General features: G+C 36.4%; 3 protein-coding genes across 5 annotated transcripts; all 3 read right to left on the bottom strand.

Moving 5' to 3' along the window:
- Positions 1 to 196: 196 nt before the first annotated feature.
- LOC108981167 lies at positions 197 to 2,259 on the bottom strand. Its single transcript, XM_018952253.2, has 2 exons — positions 1,670 to 2,259; positions 197 to 586 (listed from the first exon to the last, which is right to left on the bottom strand). The coding sequence occupies exon 1, from the start codon at positions 2,196 to 2,198 to the stop codon at positions 1,674 to 1,676; it is 525 nt and encodes a 174-aa protein (XP_018807798.1). The 5' UTR covers positions 2,199 to 2,259; the 3' UTR covers positions 197 to 586; positions 1,670 to 1,673.
- An 879-nt stretch (positions 2,260 to 3,138) lies between these two features.
- On the bottom strand, positions 3,139 to 10,313 carry LOC108981168 (DEAD-box ATP-dependent RNA helicase 39-like). 3 transcript variants are annotated; one of them, XR_004798455.1, is made up of 10 exons: positions 9,690 to 10,313; positions 8,997 to 9,092; positions 8,723 to 8,911; positions 8,385 to 8,525; positions 7,932 to 8,072; positions 6,594 to 6,736; positions 5,332 to 5,461; positions 5,157 to 5,205; positions 4,099 to 4,582; positions 3,139 to 3,534 (listed from the first exon to the last, which is right to left on the bottom strand). XR_004798455.1 is itself a non-coding variant. In XM_035685918.1 (9 exons), the coding sequence occupies exons 1-9, from the start codon at positions 10,212 to 10,214 to the stop codon at positions 4,149 to 4,151; spliced, it is 1,848 nt and encodes a 615-aa protein (XP_035541811.1). In that variant the 5' UTR covers positions 10,215 to 10,306; the 3' UTR covers positions 3,985 to 4,148. The 3 variants fall into 3 exon arrangements, 1 of the variants encoding a protein (XP_035541811.1); XR_004798454.1 differs by having other exon boundaries at positions 3,139 to 3,682; positions 9,690 to 10,306; XM_035685918.1 differs by lacking the exon at positions 3,139 to 3,534 and having other exon boundaries at positions 3,985 to 4,582; positions 9,690 to 10,306.
- A 766-nt stretch (positions 10,314 to 11,079) lies between these two features.
- On the bottom strand, positions 11,080 to 13,913 carry LOC108981165 (DEAD-box ATP-dependent RNA helicase 39-like). Its single transcript, XM_035685917.1, has 5 exons — positions 13,316 to 13,913; positions 12,289 to 12,363; positions 12,010 to 12,186; positions 11,766 to 11,906; positions 11,080 to 11,692 (listed from the first exon to the last, which is right to left on the bottom strand). Exons 1-5 carry the CDS (start codon positions 13,826 to 13,828, stop codon positions 11,507 to 11,509), a joined length of 1,092 nt encoding a protein of 363 aa, XP_035541810.1. The 5' UTR covers positions 13,829 to 13,913; the 3' UTR covers positions 11,080 to 11,506.
- Positions 13,914 to 16,005: the final 2,092 nt, after the last annotated feature.

Genomic DNA, 16,005 nt, shown 5'->3' with positions numbered 1-16,005 from the left:
CTAAAAGAAATAGAAGAAAAAAACAATACTCTACTTGAAACCTGTGAAAGGAAGATGCAATTAGCCCTTTAAGTAGAAAAGCCGTGGCAAGTGGTCTTCCCAACTCTTTCCTACTTTCTGTGTAGCCACACAATGGTGTAATTCCAGTCTTGGGGTAGCGGCAGAGAGAACTATTGTTCCATTTAGACAATCAATCTTTTTTTTTTTTTATAAGTAAGAGATAAATTTTATTGATATGAATGAAACAAGCAAAGCCCGTGTACACAAGAAGTATACAAGAGAACACCTAAATACATTCTGAGAGCCAAAAATTAAAACCAGAAAGTCATGGACATTGTTTCCATTAAGCACAATAGCTGAAAACCAAAGCAATAAAGTGTGTAGGAAAAAGTTCTGAAGATTCGCCATTGTACGTTCCTTATCTTCAAAGCACCATGCATTCCTTTCCAACCAAGTACACAACATAATGCACAACAGAATCATAGTAAATCCACTACCCTCAATGGCATTACCCAAGCTAAACCAACTCTTCTAAGTATCTCATCCCATAGCACTCGTCACTTCGCAATGCAGTAATCTTTGCAGACTGACATAAATTGAACTTTCAAGAGTTGTGTTTTGATTTATGGTCTTGGATAAAAACGACAATAACTGAGAAGAGATAGAGAATTTGATAACATAATTGAGACAACCATGTTCAAGGCATATTATCTATTTAAACATTGTGTCCTTTCTTAAGAGAACATCCTTCTATTTCTAACTTGATGGTATAAGCTGGTGAAAAATGCCACCAACGACCGTATTGGGCAAATAATCATGTATTTTGCACTGATGTGATGATCTCTGGTTGTGATCAGCAACCGACTTAGATTTTCCAAATGATTAGCAAGATAGCTTACATCTTTTGCACAAAGCAAGAACATATGTTTTTGCAAATCGTGTATTCTGAAAGAACTTGGAATGCCATATTTTGTCAAATTGACCAGTGACATGTCCCTTTTATGTGCTAATCATAATCTGCTTGAGTCATCACCCTGTTTTCAGGAGTCCTTATTTCTACTTGCCGCATTAGTTCATTCTTTGGAGATGTCTTTATTTCTAATGTTGTTAAAAACAATAACTAACTCGTGAGATCATTTGGTTACCACCAAGAAAACGCATAGAGCTGTAAGGTAGTTTTGTATCTATTCCCTCTAACAATTATTACATCAAAAATACGAGAAACTAGATCTTCAAACTCAAAAGGACAAGCAAAATATGATTTCTGAGTGGATACATACATATCTACGAAGCACACAGCATTCATGATATTTGTTTCAGGCAGTTCTAGATGATGTGAAAATCACAACAAACTTAACCGGATTGTATGAAAAGAGAGAGAATTAAGAAATAATAAACAACAGTATTAGTAAGTACCATAAGGCATAAGCCACTCCATGCAGTACCACTTACAAATACAGGAATTCCCCAGTTAGCATTAGTCGTCTATTTCGAATAACAAACTCCCATTCATCATTCAAAATTCATCACATTTTTTAAAAATCACAAATTGTTGCCGCAATCAACAACTCTTCCACCTAGAATATCACCTTCCAAATTGTTCCCAACAAACACAAAGCCCAAGAAATTAAAGAAAACTAGCACTAGACAAAAATGGGCTTTCACCAACCTCATTACTCATTCAACTGCTGAAGCTCAGCCTTCAACTGCTCAATCTTCAGGCCCATTGACCTCTGCAATGCCGCTCGTTCGCTCTCCGGCAACTTCGCTAATAGTCCATTAAACATGTCCAACACTTCCTTCACAGCAGCCCGAGCACACTCCGCTTCCTCATCAAAATACACAGTCTCTTTGGACTCCATAGCCATCTCTATCTCCTCTCTAGCTTCAGCAAACTTGAGGTTGATCATGTCCACCTCTCTGTTCTGGTCAAACTCGGCCACCGAGCCACCAGGCTGAGCACTGTATTTCATCAACTGGACTATCGATTTTGAGAGAGTTGGATGACGGAAATGGTGGAAATTTGAGGTGGGTGTAACGGTAAACTCAGGCCTTCGAAAAGGAACCGAGCCTGAAACGAGTTGAGTTGAAATCATTGCGAGTGAGTTAAGGGAAGATGAAGAACTGGGTATTAGAGATCGTTGAAAAGGGTATCTGGAAAACAATTTACAGAGAGAAATTTGTGCACGGTGATGCATTTTCGTTCTTCCCCAATTCTCTGCAGAACAACGAGAGCAGAGGCGGAAAGAAGAAAGTTCACTGAGGACGTAACCAAGTGGGCTGGGTCTCAATATTGAATACTGAATAGTACACCAGTGATGCAAATTTGGGCAAGGACGAGGCCCATATTAGACCCAGAAATGTTAACTAGCCCACAAAGGAAAGTGGGTGCCAAATTGCCAATTAAGCTTAATATTATACCAAAAATTAAAAATAAAAATAAACACATAAGAAAATCCCTAACTCATAAAATATGTTAGGATAAAATTACTCAAGTTCAACATGGCACACGGAAATTACGATTATGTAAAGTATAGTATAATCTATATGAATAATTATATCTAAAGGTCTTTACACCACACATTATTCACGTGACATAATTTAATTTATAAGACAAATTTTAAAATATAAGTCTTACAAATCAAATTATCTCATGTGAATAGTGTATGTTATAATGGTATACTATTGACATTTATTATATATATATAGGGAGAGAGAGAGAGAGAGAAAAGGTAATGATTTGACAGATGGCTTAACTAACTTTGGAGCAATAGGTATTACTTTGTCGTTTTCTTCTATTTTACAATTACCTAAGCAACTGTATGAGCCTTTTGTTACTAATAAATATGGTTTGTCAAACTTTAGATGAAAATAGAAATTTTTTTAACATTAGCTTTTTTTCTTTTATTGACCATATAGTTTGGAAGAATTATTGTACGTATTAGTTTTTCTTAGAATATATAATTTTACAAGAGCTTTGTTTTGGGATTTATGTAACTCATAGCTCTTCCACTATTTGTAAAAGGTATTCCTCCGCAATAAGAGAGGGTTATCAATAAATTTGATGGTAGCGTCACTTTTCTTGAGAGAGATTAGGAGATGCATCAATTCATACGTAAAGAAATGAAACATTTGAACCGAAAAGGATAAACTTGAAGTAATAAAAGTTGCATCACATAGAGCAGTGGATGTGAGAGATCACCAGCACCATACTATTTTCAAGAACCACCAAAACCAAACTAAAAAGTCAACTAAACTCCAATAAATCTTGACAATCTAACACCCACATCAAGCCGGCATGAAGATTACATAAACCCTCTCACTGTCTCGGGCATAACCCATTCTATTGATGCATACTCTTCCAAAGCACATTTCGACCATGGCCGAGAAGACATGACACTTCTTGCTATGGTTCCAACAATAAGAACCCTGTAATCGAGCTCAACATTAAAGCAACGATCCTAATGCGGCAAGATAGTGGTGAGCTTTCCATCTGTAAGAAGAACATACTCGTGGGAGTGAAGCGCCAGCAACCTGAGAAACATATCTTCTATATCATGTTGATAAGTGAAATGATCAAACTTCTCGATGTTTTACACTACTGAATATCAGATTTTTCTGGTGTCGTAATTTAGGATTCGGGAAAATAGTCCCTGTCAAAACTTCTCGCCCCTTTACTCACCTGGAAGTAATAGGGATGTAAACACAATGCCTGCTGTAAAACAAAATTATGGAACCTAATGTTCTATGTTATCAGGAAGCTTCTTTCTATGCAAATCTGGGTTTGTTACATGTTTCAGGAGAGAAACTCTCAAAACTTCACATGCATGTCCTCACTTTGTACACAGCCAGGTTTTGCTATACATCAGCTACTATTCACCCCCACACCTGACAACTTTTTTTTTTTTTTGTTCTTCAGATGTGGGGTAGTGAATAAAGGCTGATGAAAAGAATTATTCAAATATAAAACTTGGAAGTTAACAATATTTGTAAAACTCGCATCCCTATCCATGAAAGCAAAATTTATACATATATTATCAGAACCTGGTGAGGGTGAGTGATGTTAATACCAAAATAAAGTTCAAGAGCAAAACTTACAAGAATGTTCACAAATCCAATTGCAAAGTTAACCCAAAATTTAACCTCATTCAACGGGACACGGTTCCTCCTTTCTTATTAGTCCAAGAATTGCGCCCCCTAAACCCAACAACGCTTAGCTTTGTAGTTGTGGATTGAACAGAACTTGACCTTCTGCTGGCCGTTTGCTTCTTCCCTCCTGAAGATGGTTTTCTTGAGGTACTAGCAGTGGATGATTTTATTGATTTTGAGACCTGAACTGCTGGCTTGGTAGATTTTGCTGGAGCAGATGTCTTTTTACCTTTCACCACGACCTTATTTTTCTGCTGTGAAACCTTAAGTGATTTAGCATTCATCACCTTGTTCCCAGTTATTCGAGCCCTGGCAACATCCCTTCGAACATGATCTGTGGTAAGAGACTCCAAGCTTTCATTCTTCCTCATGGCCTCCTCTATTCGGGTGGCCAACAGGAGATCCTTTTTAGCAACCAAACTTGTTACTTTCCCTGTAACAAGAACAAATTGTCTTATGGAAACCAGACTGGGTACTTTTGGCTTCCATCCACCAATAGTGGAAACTGGTAATTGTCGCCATTCAAGTATTTTTTTTTCACTTAATAACAGAGGCTTTACAGTACATATTAAGACAGACTACAATTCAAATATAAATGGTTACAGATAAATATGTATTATAAGCTAGGAAATACTTAGCAAGAAAATGTGATTTCAAACGGTAACCTTTATATACATTATATATACTCTCTTCTTTCTCCTTTCTCCTTTCTTTCCTCCATTTTTTTCTTCTTTATTTTTTCCCTTTTTTTCAACCTTGAATAAAAAAACTATAAAACTACAAGCAATATAATTAAAAAAGCTTTCTCCCTATAGTGTTATATCTAGTCCCCACTTAAAACATCGTAGAATTAGATTCTGTACATATTTAAATTGAACATTAGGGTATAGATGCAGCCAGGGTAGAGATTTTCAGAACTCATTCTATTTTTCTTTGTACTTTGAAGTTTTGGCCTTGAAAGGACAGAAAAACAAAGCACATCATATCAAAAAAAATTTGTTGCACACCTTTTGCACCCATGCGAGCAGTTCTTCCCGTGCGATGAAGGTAATCAATCTAAAAGGTAAAATAAAATTAGGGTTGAAGCACCCAAGGCAGACTTGAAAAGAAACAATTCAACAATTACCAATAAAGAAGAGGACACCAAAAGAACACACAAGATACCATAGGAATGGTGCTTACAGAGTTCAAGGGGAAATCAAACATGATAACATGATCTACGTCCAAGTCGAGTCCCCTGGCAGCCAAGTCTGTGCACACCAACGTGGGACAATCTCCTTCATTACTCTTAAACCTATTGAGGTTTTCAACCCTGGGTTTGGAAGGGGAAAAAAGGTGGGGTAAAGTACAATAAACTGAAACAAATACATTCAAAGAATGAGAATAGAAGAATGACTCAGATTTCAACGGTCATCCAGTCGTTAATGTGTAATAATGCATGTCCAGATTCAGATTAGCGGGGAAAAAAAAAAAGGACACTAGACATCATTAGCCTTTTCCATGCATAGAAATCTTATATGCTTAATCAACTGGATATACAAATTACAATTCTAAGTGTACCACGAATGAAGAGTTCCTTCTTACATATATGCTTAACTTATATTTTCAAGTGACAGTGCGTAGATTGTTTAACCAACTTGGAGGTTCAGCAAGAAGTTGTTAACAGATCCACATCCAGACAAATAAAACAAAAAGATGAGTGTAGCAGAGCTTCTTTTTTTTTTTTTTTTTTTAATGTCGGGGATCCTCTCCAAGGCAAGGCCCTTTGGACCCACCCCTGCAGAGTAAACCCCGGTCCTGTGCACCGCACCCTCGGAAGTTTCCCTACACGGAACTGGTTAAATCGCTAGCTTTTCACCAAGAGGTGTGGCCCCAAATGATTGTTTGCACCCATGAGGTGTTGAACCTTGGACCTTGAAGGGAGTGATAACCCAAGACCAAGGCCTTCACTACTTGGGCCAACCCCTTGCCATTCCTACAATTGCCAAAAATATCACCAAAACATCTGATCTTACTTTCTGGACATGCATATCACATGGATTTGGGGCCAAAAAACCTGGCTCTATTCATCAGACTATAATTACCAACCAAATTGAAAGTTCGACCTAAATATCAAGCTCAAAATCAAATAATATCACACTTGCAAATATACTACCATTCCTAAGTCAATATTTAGTGAAAAATAAAACTTCCAACCATATTAAGATAGGTTTCAAACTAGACTTTAAAATCAAGACATGAGAACTTACAGAATCTAAATGAAAGAAATGAAGGCCCAAAACATAGGAGGGAAAAATAAACCCTAAACAAATGATGCCCCAGATAAGGTAGCAGCACTCCTTAGACAGTCAAGGTAATATAATTATATAAATTAGAATAAACTTCTTAAAAAGTCATAAATATGAAGATAAGATTGTCATTCATAGGAAAATGCTGTATATCACCTTTGCTCTGCAGGCACCTCGCCATGATAATTGACTGTGGAAATCTGATTTTCACCCAGAAAGTGATCCACAGCACGGCTAGAATTTAATGTATTACAGAATACCATCACTCTGTTTCCCTTTGCCAAACTTGGCTCCAGAACCTTCACTACCATATAATGCAAAATTGTTAGTAAACTGCCATTGGAAGAACAAGAGTTATAGGCTTCATGGACTGTATAATAAATTCACAGTGAAAAGGCAGAGGCTATCATGGGCTCCCAAGCCAGCAATAATAGACCAGGACAGCAAAATCAAATGCTAAAAATGTAAGTTTGAGTATATGAAACCAACATCTAGTAACATAATTTTCAGATGGCTCCTACATAGGTGATATTGGCTGTGATATCCCTCACTGACTGATGAGTGTAAGTGGTATATGGGATCCCACATTACTTGGAAAAGAGAAGATCTTGCACTTTATCATGACTCCAATGGGGCTCCAATTGTACTATTGACTAATCATTTTAGAGTATGGCCTAAATGTGGCTGGCCTTCCTTTGGGGTGTCACAAATGGTATTAGAACCTATCCCAACAAATGTGGAACTTGAACCATGCCACCTATGATGGAATGACTTGAGAAGGATGTCAGGAGTTTAAGAGGGGAGATCGTGATACCCCGTACTGCTCCTGTATCATCTAACATATTATATAATCCCAAAGTAACCACAAATTTAGCATCTGCATCTGACTATTTCCCAATTTCAGATATCTTCATTGAAGTCAAGCCATAAAGTACCAGGATGTGATATTTTTAATTAGAGAAATGATATTTGCAATTGTAGAGTGCGCAAGCGCCGCACAATCCTTTGAAAAAAGTGAGTAAATATGGAACTCACATGAAAAAAAAAACTAATTTTTTTTATAGTAGATCTCACTTTTTTCAAAATGATTGCGTGGCACTTATGCACTCCACGAATGTATCTAGCATTACTCTTTTATTTATTCTTCATTCATATCCCTTTTCTTTTTCTTTTTTTTTTTTTTTTTTTTTTTTGGGGGGGGGGGGGGGGGTGTACTTCAGATGAGATCGAAAGATGTAAAACCGGTAATCTAGGTTCATTAATATCCTTAATAAGAAATATATATGTAGAACTTCTGAAATATAACTAAAGCATGCCTTGATAAGATTAATTACACAGCAGTTCAGACTTAACAAAAAACAATTACACAGCAGTTCAATGTTACTGCTACTATAAGTTGTCATACTCTACTTTATCAAAAAAATAAATTGTCATACTCATAACTAGTACTGTTGATAAATGCAAGAAATAGGATAAATCACTGCAGAAATATACCTGTAATAAAGCTTCCATCTTGTTTTCAGAACCTGAAAGTTTGATGAAATCATGGCGAGCAGATGCCACTTTCTTATGCAGTGTTGATGTGCGCAAATGTACAATGCCTTCAAATTCCTCATCAATCAGATTTTGCACTGCCTGCAAATGTTAAAATTTGAACTTCTTTACAGATGAAAACATGAGTAAAGTCCATTAGTAAAGAAAACTGCCGGAATTCAGCAAACTGCAACCGCTTTACTGCAATACAGAATCAAATATTTTGTTACACTAAGAAGGCTTTCTCATACCCTCAACTAATAGAGGTTTGCTGCTCAACAAGACTTTTCATATTTATTTTAAACATCAAAGTAGGTTTATTTTATATGCCACAGGAAAACAAATGGTTTCGAGAGGCCTCAAAAGCTTTTCGCTGTTTCATTTTCAGTAAGATAACAGTGCAAGTCAGCATACCTTTGTCATTGTTGCAGTGACCAAAATTGTTTGGAACCCTTCGGAGTCAGCCTTTGATGCACGATTTTTTAATGGGCCAAGAAACTTTCGAATTTCAGGACCAAAGCCACGATCAAACATGGTGTCAGCCTCATCCAACACCTACTAAAAGATTACCACCATCATTAAGCGTATGCCTTGACACACCAGACTTTGTAGTTTGCAGTTTTCTTATAGTTCTAAGTTCTATGTATTTATTAAAATATAAGATGTGTGTGTGTGTGCAGCCATCTAAAATAATTGGACATGAGACAGTTTTGTACGTATAACAGCACAATTTTACATAGGACGACACTCACCAAGTACTTGATGTCTCCATACACTATGTTGCCCTCCTCAATATGTTGGAGAACCCTGCCAGGGGTCCCAACTACCATATCAATTGGGTTATTTAATGAATCCTCCTGGGGTCTTAGGCGGCCACCACCACTTACCATAGTACAACGGAACCGTGCATGATGACCAATTGACTTTGCAACACGAAATACCTACAAAATCAAGCTAACGTTAATTGCAATGCGTAAATCCACATAGCAAAGTTATATTCAGATCCTGAAGATAGAGCACAGATACCTGCTCAGATAACTCCCTTGTGGGGCATAGCACAACAGCTCGAGGGCGCCTAGGCCTCGTTAGCATACCAAACAATGCCTCATCCCGTCTCAGCAACTATAAAAGCAATAAATGATAAGTATCACTTGCAATAGCAACAACAAGAATGAAACAGTTCAATATCTTTTTTATTTTTTATGAATAGTTAAATATATTTTTCATAAACTCATAGGGATTATTATATCATGTGGTTCAGTGATATCAGAGAAATGTATCACCTAGAAAATCTCACAAATTGTTACAGATTGAAAATATTCAATCTACCCAATAGATATAATGGATTTTGTGAGAGGTGGATGCTTAGGACACACTTTTTCTTATTACCTATATAAAAAAAAATACGGCCATTTTGGGAATTGAACTCGTGTTAACTAAATACATAGTCACAATATTCCATTTTAATGATGTGAATGAAAAATTTTGAAACAATCAGAACACAAATAATAGATCAAACAACAACCCCCATAAGGCCAAACACGATCAGAAATCATTAAAGACGATAGTTAAAATAACAAGAAGCAAAAAAACCGAAAAGCAAGCTCAAAGCCCAGAACCGCATTCACAGAGGCACAAATAATTGCACACAAGACTATGTTAAAGAAACATTTAAAGTTTAAAACTTTAAATTCAAAACGAAACAAAATGACCAAGTACCTGAACAAGGGGGAGCATGTAAGCCAGAGTTTTGCCAGACCCAGTGTGGGAACCCAAAACCACACTCTTCCCTTCAAAGACGGCCGGGATCCCAATAGACTGAATCTCAGTAGGAACCTCAATACCCAACTCCCTCACAGCCCCCATCGCCTCCTCACTCAAACCCAGCTCCTCAAAACTCTCAACCACCCTCTTCCCAGTCTTCTTCTTTTTGGACCCATCCTCATTTTCACTCCCAGCAGCAGTCGCTGATTTTGGATTTCTAGTTTGTGGGGGTTTGGCAGATTCTTTGAGGTGTCTGAGCCTCAGCCTCTCAAGAAGAATTGAGTGCTTCATTTGCTCTGGTTCCGCAAGGCTAGTAGTGGGGGTGGTGGGAGTAATAGTAGTGCATAGTGGCCTAAACCCTACAAAAACCCTAGTGGTTTTGGGAAGTGAGAATCGTTTGGGCGCAGGAGAGAGTCGAGAGAGAGCGAAGAGGTTCGAACTTAGAGAGAGGGCCAAGAGGGTTCTTGCTGTTCCTCCCATGGCTTCCGGGTTTTCGAGCTTCTGTGCTGTTTTCGTGCGTCCCTTCAATTATCCCTAACGTCTATGTGCTATGGTTTGATATTTTGGGTTCGGACGAGTGACGAGACAAACTGAGTAAGAAACATATAAAATGTAAAATAATGTGATAACAATTAATTAATATATTAAATGATAAATTATGATTATAGTATCTTTTGAGCGAAGTAAAAAGAAAGTTATAAATATTTTTTTAAAATATTTAAGTTGTAAATAAGCATAAATATTAAATAATCTATTGTCAATAGATTATTTAATATTAATAAACTATATATAAAATATTAAAATTTTAATATAGATCATTGTGAATACTTTAAAGAGCTCACTTAATTTTGATTTTATTAATTTAATTAATTTTTTGTATTAATTTATCTATCAAAAAAGAAAAAAAATATATTCTTAACTTATATGGACCAAATCGAATCAATTAGACCGATAGCTAATGGTCTAATCTAGTCAATCCGATCCCAAAAAAGAAAAGACAAAAGTTTTTCAATCGAATCAGACTAATTACACCCTTACTTTTAACAGAGAAAGAATGTGACAAATTTCGAGAAGAATGGCCTTAAAAAGCTGAGATATGGTTTGAACTCTTGTAAATTGCCCAATCCCATCAGATAAGTAAATGATACTACACTCCATAATCTTGGCAACAAATGTATTTGCTATGAAATTTTGCATCTGAAGTCTAAACTAGAGATTTAAATCATACAGTCAGATTAATAAAATGTTAATTAACATTTGCAAGTTTTGGCTCTCTTGTTGTTCATGTTTGTTCATCTAACGTGAGTCAGCCAGAGTTTCACAAACAAGCCTGGGTAAAGAGTGGACCCAATTACTATCCATTGTCCAGAATCAAATGATTGAGAGAAAACTATGACAATTTCAAGACTACCACAACTAAGGACAGAAAGAAAATTTGCTGGTTTAGTGGGATATCCTGTTAGTCTGAGACATTCCGCAGTGAATGGCATGATAAAACATAGATACAATGGCATAAATCCGGCTTCACTGCAAGTCTGCAGATCCCTAACAGTCAGAATCCTATAGAAATGTCAACAATCAAGCTACTACATTCAACCTTGCCGAATGCAACAGGACCTACAAATTTACAGTAGAATTTATACCCACTCCACATATGACACTCAAAAAGCCCTAAAAAATGGGCGCATGAGAAGGTCCATACAAAAATAATCTCATGAAAGCAAATATTGGCTTTGCTCCATTATCCGATCTGAGTGAAACAACAAGTAATGTCAAGATTCTGATCCGGTTGTGTTAAGGGAAATTATAGCCTCTGCTACTTTCTTCTTCAGAGCATCCAGGGACTCAGTGAGATGATATACTTCTGTTCTGTCCACCTCTAGCAACATCGCAGCAATCTGTCCTGCATGATCGTGCTCCAGACGCTCCAAAAAGGGTGAATGCCCTTTACCCAGAATCTGTCATTTGAACAACATAAGCAAAACAACACAGAAACAGCAGCCAACAGTAAGAAAATTTTAAAGCCTGCACCTTTGCTATTGTCGAGGTCACTAGAATAGTTTGTATTCCTTGGTCATCAGATTTTGATGAATGATATCTTAATGGGATTATTATCTTTTGAATATCTGGACCAAGGCCAAAACCAAACATGGCATCCACCTCATCCAATACCTACAACGAGATATTCAGCATGATTGAATGAATTAGATTTATGCAAGAGCACAGATATAAGCTTTGCAAATTTTGAAATAAGATTTATATCTGAGATACTGACCAAGTATTTGATTTCATCTAGAACTACAATCCCTTCTTCAATATGTTGAAGAACCTCGCCTGGGGTTCCAACTATCATGCCAATTGGGACATTTGACAAATTCTTCTGGGGTGAACCATTCTCCTTTGTAGACTTTAGCTGTGCATAGTAGCTGATAAACTTTGCCATATCAAACACCTGCGAAGTCCATCCAAAGTTAATGATAAGGGTGAGTGATACTTAAGGTTTATGAGTGCAGAAATTCATATGGTATGCTCGAGAAGGAGGGGGAGGGGGCACCTCATCAGATAGTTCTTCTGTGGCGCATAGCACTACCGCTTGTGGATGCTTGGGCTTTGGACCCCGTCTCATCAGCTACAGAAAATTAATGGGGTCAATAGCGTGACCTCATATTACCCTTACTGCAAACATAACAATATTGTAATATTGGTGTAATTATATGGCAACTGAACACTTCCCTTAGGACTGACTTGCAGAGATGATTAATTTTTCATTCTAACAAGATGATGGACACATTAGATGGCAACATACACGACCAATTCGACTAACAAAATTGTTTTCCTAGGGCAGGTAGGTTTTGAAGAGTTAAAAATGACTGCCAAGCAAGGTTCAACACCTCATGGGTGCAAACAATCCTTTGGGACCACACCCCCTAGTGAAAAGTCAGTGATTTAACCAGTTCCATATAGGGAAACTTTCGAGGGTGCGGTGCACGGGACCGGGGTTTACTCTGCAGAGATGGGTCCAAAGGGCTTGCCTTGGAGAGGTTCCCCGACACATATATATTTATATATATATATATAAAATAAAAAATAAAAAAAACGACTGCCCAGTATATATCAGGTTCCAACGAGAACATATAGATGACCCAAGATGACTGCTCAGCCTATTTCTATTTTCAGCAGGAATCATAAAATGAGCAGCAAAACAATGCAATTAAAAAACTCTAAGTCAAAGACAAGTAAATAAATCAGCTTTGCATTTCAATTTCAACTCGCAATAATAGCATGTTCAAAACACAAGCACACAATCACATGCAACAGGTTGGCAAGAAACTTTTTTGATAAGTTGGTTGGCAAAAACTGAAAATAGAAACGACCCCTGAAACAATGATCAGATAAATCTATTTTCTTTTATCAGAAAAAAGAAATTTTAAGAAGCAATTAAACTAAATCCATCACAATGAAAGCAAACATCACATTCCAAAATCCTACCAACCCACAAACCAATAACTGGTCCAAGAAAAAATATTGAACCGTCGGAGGTAGAAATAACGGAAAGAAAGAGGAAACACAAAATAAATCACCTGAACAAGAGGCAACAGGTAGGCCAAAGTTCTGCCAGAATTAGGCTGAGCACTCATCACCACACTCTTCCCTTCGAATATTGCAGGAATCCCAACACACTGAATCTCGGTAGGAACAAACGCACCCATCTCCTCCACAGCCTCAATCACCTCCTCACTCAAACCCAACTCCCCAAAACTGTTCACCACTTTGGTGGGTCCACCCTCCTTCTGCAAATTGTCCTTCTCATAAGCAGGGCTTGATCCAGGTGTTGGTGACGGCTGTGGTGGGGGTTTCTTTTCTGGGGTTGTTGAAGAAACTTTGAGCGTTCTCTGTCTAAACTTTTCAAGAAGGATTGGGTCTCTATTGTTGGATTCCGAATTTGGTGCTTTGTCATTATCAGGATTGGTGATGGTTGTGGTGGAAAGAGGGCAGAAATCGAAAAGAGCCCGAGTGGGTGATAGTGGCTGGCGTTTAATACGAGGGAGGAGAGATATAGAGAGGCTGAGAAAGTCTTTGCTTCTCCCTTGCATGTTTGGGTGCCGCCGGTGGTTACGCTGTATTCTTCTTTTTTCTGTTCGCGCATGTTATTTTGGCCTTTGGGCGTTCGGCCTCGCCAAGGAACCAAAAGCAACTAAAGTCGGTGCAGTCATACTAACCGACAAATAACTTTAGCAGTTTTTTTTTTTTTTTCTCGGAAAATGCGGAGACAAATTGAAATTACCGCTCAATTATTTTTACTTTTTTAGTTCATAATTAAGAGAATGATTATTAATAAAATTATATATTTTTTATTTTTTTTAATAATTAAAGATATTAAATAATTGTTGAAAAAAATAAAAAATAAAAAATAAACTAGCAGTACATCCAACGATAACTGCTACTACTGTCTTTTTTTATTGCTTTTTTTTTTCGAGAGATAGTGCTACAGGAATTAAGAATTCAGCCGACAAGTATAAATATACTTTTTTATTTATTTATTTTTTTTAATCATTTTTTTATATATATTGAAATATTTTTAAAAAATAGATAAAAATATCAATTCATTAATATTTATTTTTTTAACCATTACGTAAAAAAATTAAGTAAGTAAAATAAAAAATTCAATCGATCACTTTTCTAAATTCAATTAATATTTTTCTTTTTTGAAATTTTTTTTTATTTGAATAATTTAACTTTTATGCAACACATCATTTATGTAGAATAATTTTATTTAAAAGATAAATTTTAAAATTTCGTAGAATCCCTCAACTTCTCTTCATTAAAAATTTAACTCCAGCTCTGTTAGGCATGCAAAAAGGAAATCAGGTTTACCAAACTTCATATGCTCTCAAGTTGGATAGGTCTCACTTCCATTGAGAGAGCTAGACGTAGAAATGGATCTAGAGAGTATGTGTGATACTAGTAGTCTTTATTGGAGCTATACAGAAACCGAAGCCACTGGCTGCTACCGACGTGAATCGACCGGCCACGTCAGGAACTGGTCAGAACCGGTGGAGAACCGGTGAGCGGTGAAAATTTAAAGAATTCAGCAATGCAATCATGACTTGAAGTTGGATCGGACTGCTAAACCGACCAATATAATAAAACTTTTTTTTTTTTAATATACCCTTATCGAAACGATGCCGTTCTACTTAAGTTTAAGTGAAACGTTGTCGTTTTAGTTAATAAGCATTACAACAAATAATGGAAACGACAATGTTTGGCATTAAACCAAAGGGTGTCGTTTTATTAAGGACGTAAGAAAAAATAAATAAGTCTGAAATGACGCCGTTCCACTTAAACTTAAGTCGAACGGTGTCGTTTCGAGACAAGTCTTCTTCTTCCCCAACTTCTTTTTCTCAAATCTGATCTCTGCAACTCTCTTTCTCTCCTCTGTAACTATCTCTCTGTCAGTCTCTCTCATTATTCACTCAGTAAAATGATATGCTAACAAGTAAAATATAATAAATAATCTTTAATCATTTAATACCACATCATGAAATGACGATAAAAAGAATGATAAGTAACATTACTCTTACCTATATTTTCATGTGATGGGGAGCTAACTTTTCCCAATTGTGGCTGATGTAGGTGTTGATGGTTGCAGAGAACGCAGTTTGAGTTCAAGAGAGAAGGGCAGGAGAAAACCTTGCGGGGAGGATAGAGGAGGGTTGCAAAGAAAAAATTTATTCATCATCCTCTCATCATTTCATGATGTGGCATTAAATGATAGGTTCATAAATAAAAAAATAATAAATACTCTTCAATTATCTAATATTATATCATAAAATAATAAGAGAATGATAAAAATTGAAATAGGGAGTATTACTCCAATAATTTCAACGTTTATTACCCTTGGCAAACCTCACAAAAGAAAGCTCACAGCTAGATTTATGTATATTTAGCGCGCGCATTTCATGTGCTGTTTTTTTATCAATTCTCCAGATTATATAACGATAGACTCGTGATAGGTGAGCATAGTTCATCTGCTTAGCGGGCGGTCTCCCCTAGTTATGTTCCTATGAATTTTCTTTATCGATAATGATATACTTATATTTTCTTTATTACTATTTTATTACTTTTTTTTTTTTTCTTTTACTCTTTGAATATGGATTAAACACCTCAACACATGATTTTCTTATATAATTTAAAAGAAAATAAATTTAATCAACTAAATTAATCATATAATTTAATTATAAATATATTTTATTTATTTATTTTCTTTTAA

The sequence above is a fragment of the Juglans regia genome, chromosome 15 (genome assembly GCF_001411555.2).
Source record: "Juglans regia cultivar Chandler chromosome 15, Walnut 2.0, whole genome shotgun sequence".
Classification (NCBI taxonomy): Eukaryota; Viridiplantae; Streptophyta; class Magnoliopsida; order Fagales; family Juglandaceae; genus Juglans; species Juglans regia.
The sequence above is the reverse complement of the archived record's forward strand: the minus strand, read 5'-3'. Positions and strand labels throughout refer to the sequence as shown.

Excerpts from the sequence above, each read along its gene's own strand:
- LOC108981167 (XM_018952253.2), bottom strand. The coding sequence starts at position 2,198 with ATGCATCACCGTGCACAAATTTCTCTCTGTAAATTGTTTTCCAGATAC.
- LOC108981165 (XM_035685917.1), bottom strand. The coding sequence starts at position 13,828 with ATGCAAGGGAGAAGCAAAGACTTTCTCAGCCTCTCTATATCTCTCCTC. Across the intron at positions 11,907-12,009 it reads TAGATGAAATCAAATACTTG|GTATTGGATGAGGTGGATGC; the intron begins GTCAGTATCTCA and ends ATCTCGTTGTAG. Across the intron at positions 11,693-11,765 it reads TGACCTCGACAATAGCAAAG|ATTCTGGGTAAAGGGCATTC; the intron begins GTGCAGGCTTTA and ends TTCAAATGACAG.
- LOC108981168 (XM_035685918.1), bottom strand. The coding sequence starts at position 10,214 with ATGGGAGGAACAGCAAGAACCCTCTTGGCCCTCTCTCTAAGTTCGAAC. Across the intron at positions 9,093-9,689 it reads ACATGCTCCCCCTTGTTCAG|TTGCTGAGACGGGATGAGGC; the intron begins GTACTTGGTCAT and ends TTGCTTTTATAG. Across the intron at positions 4,583-5,156 it reads TGCTCGCATGGGTGCAAAAG|GGAAAGTAACAAGTTTGGTT; the intron begins GTGTGCAACAAA and ends TTCTTGTTACAG.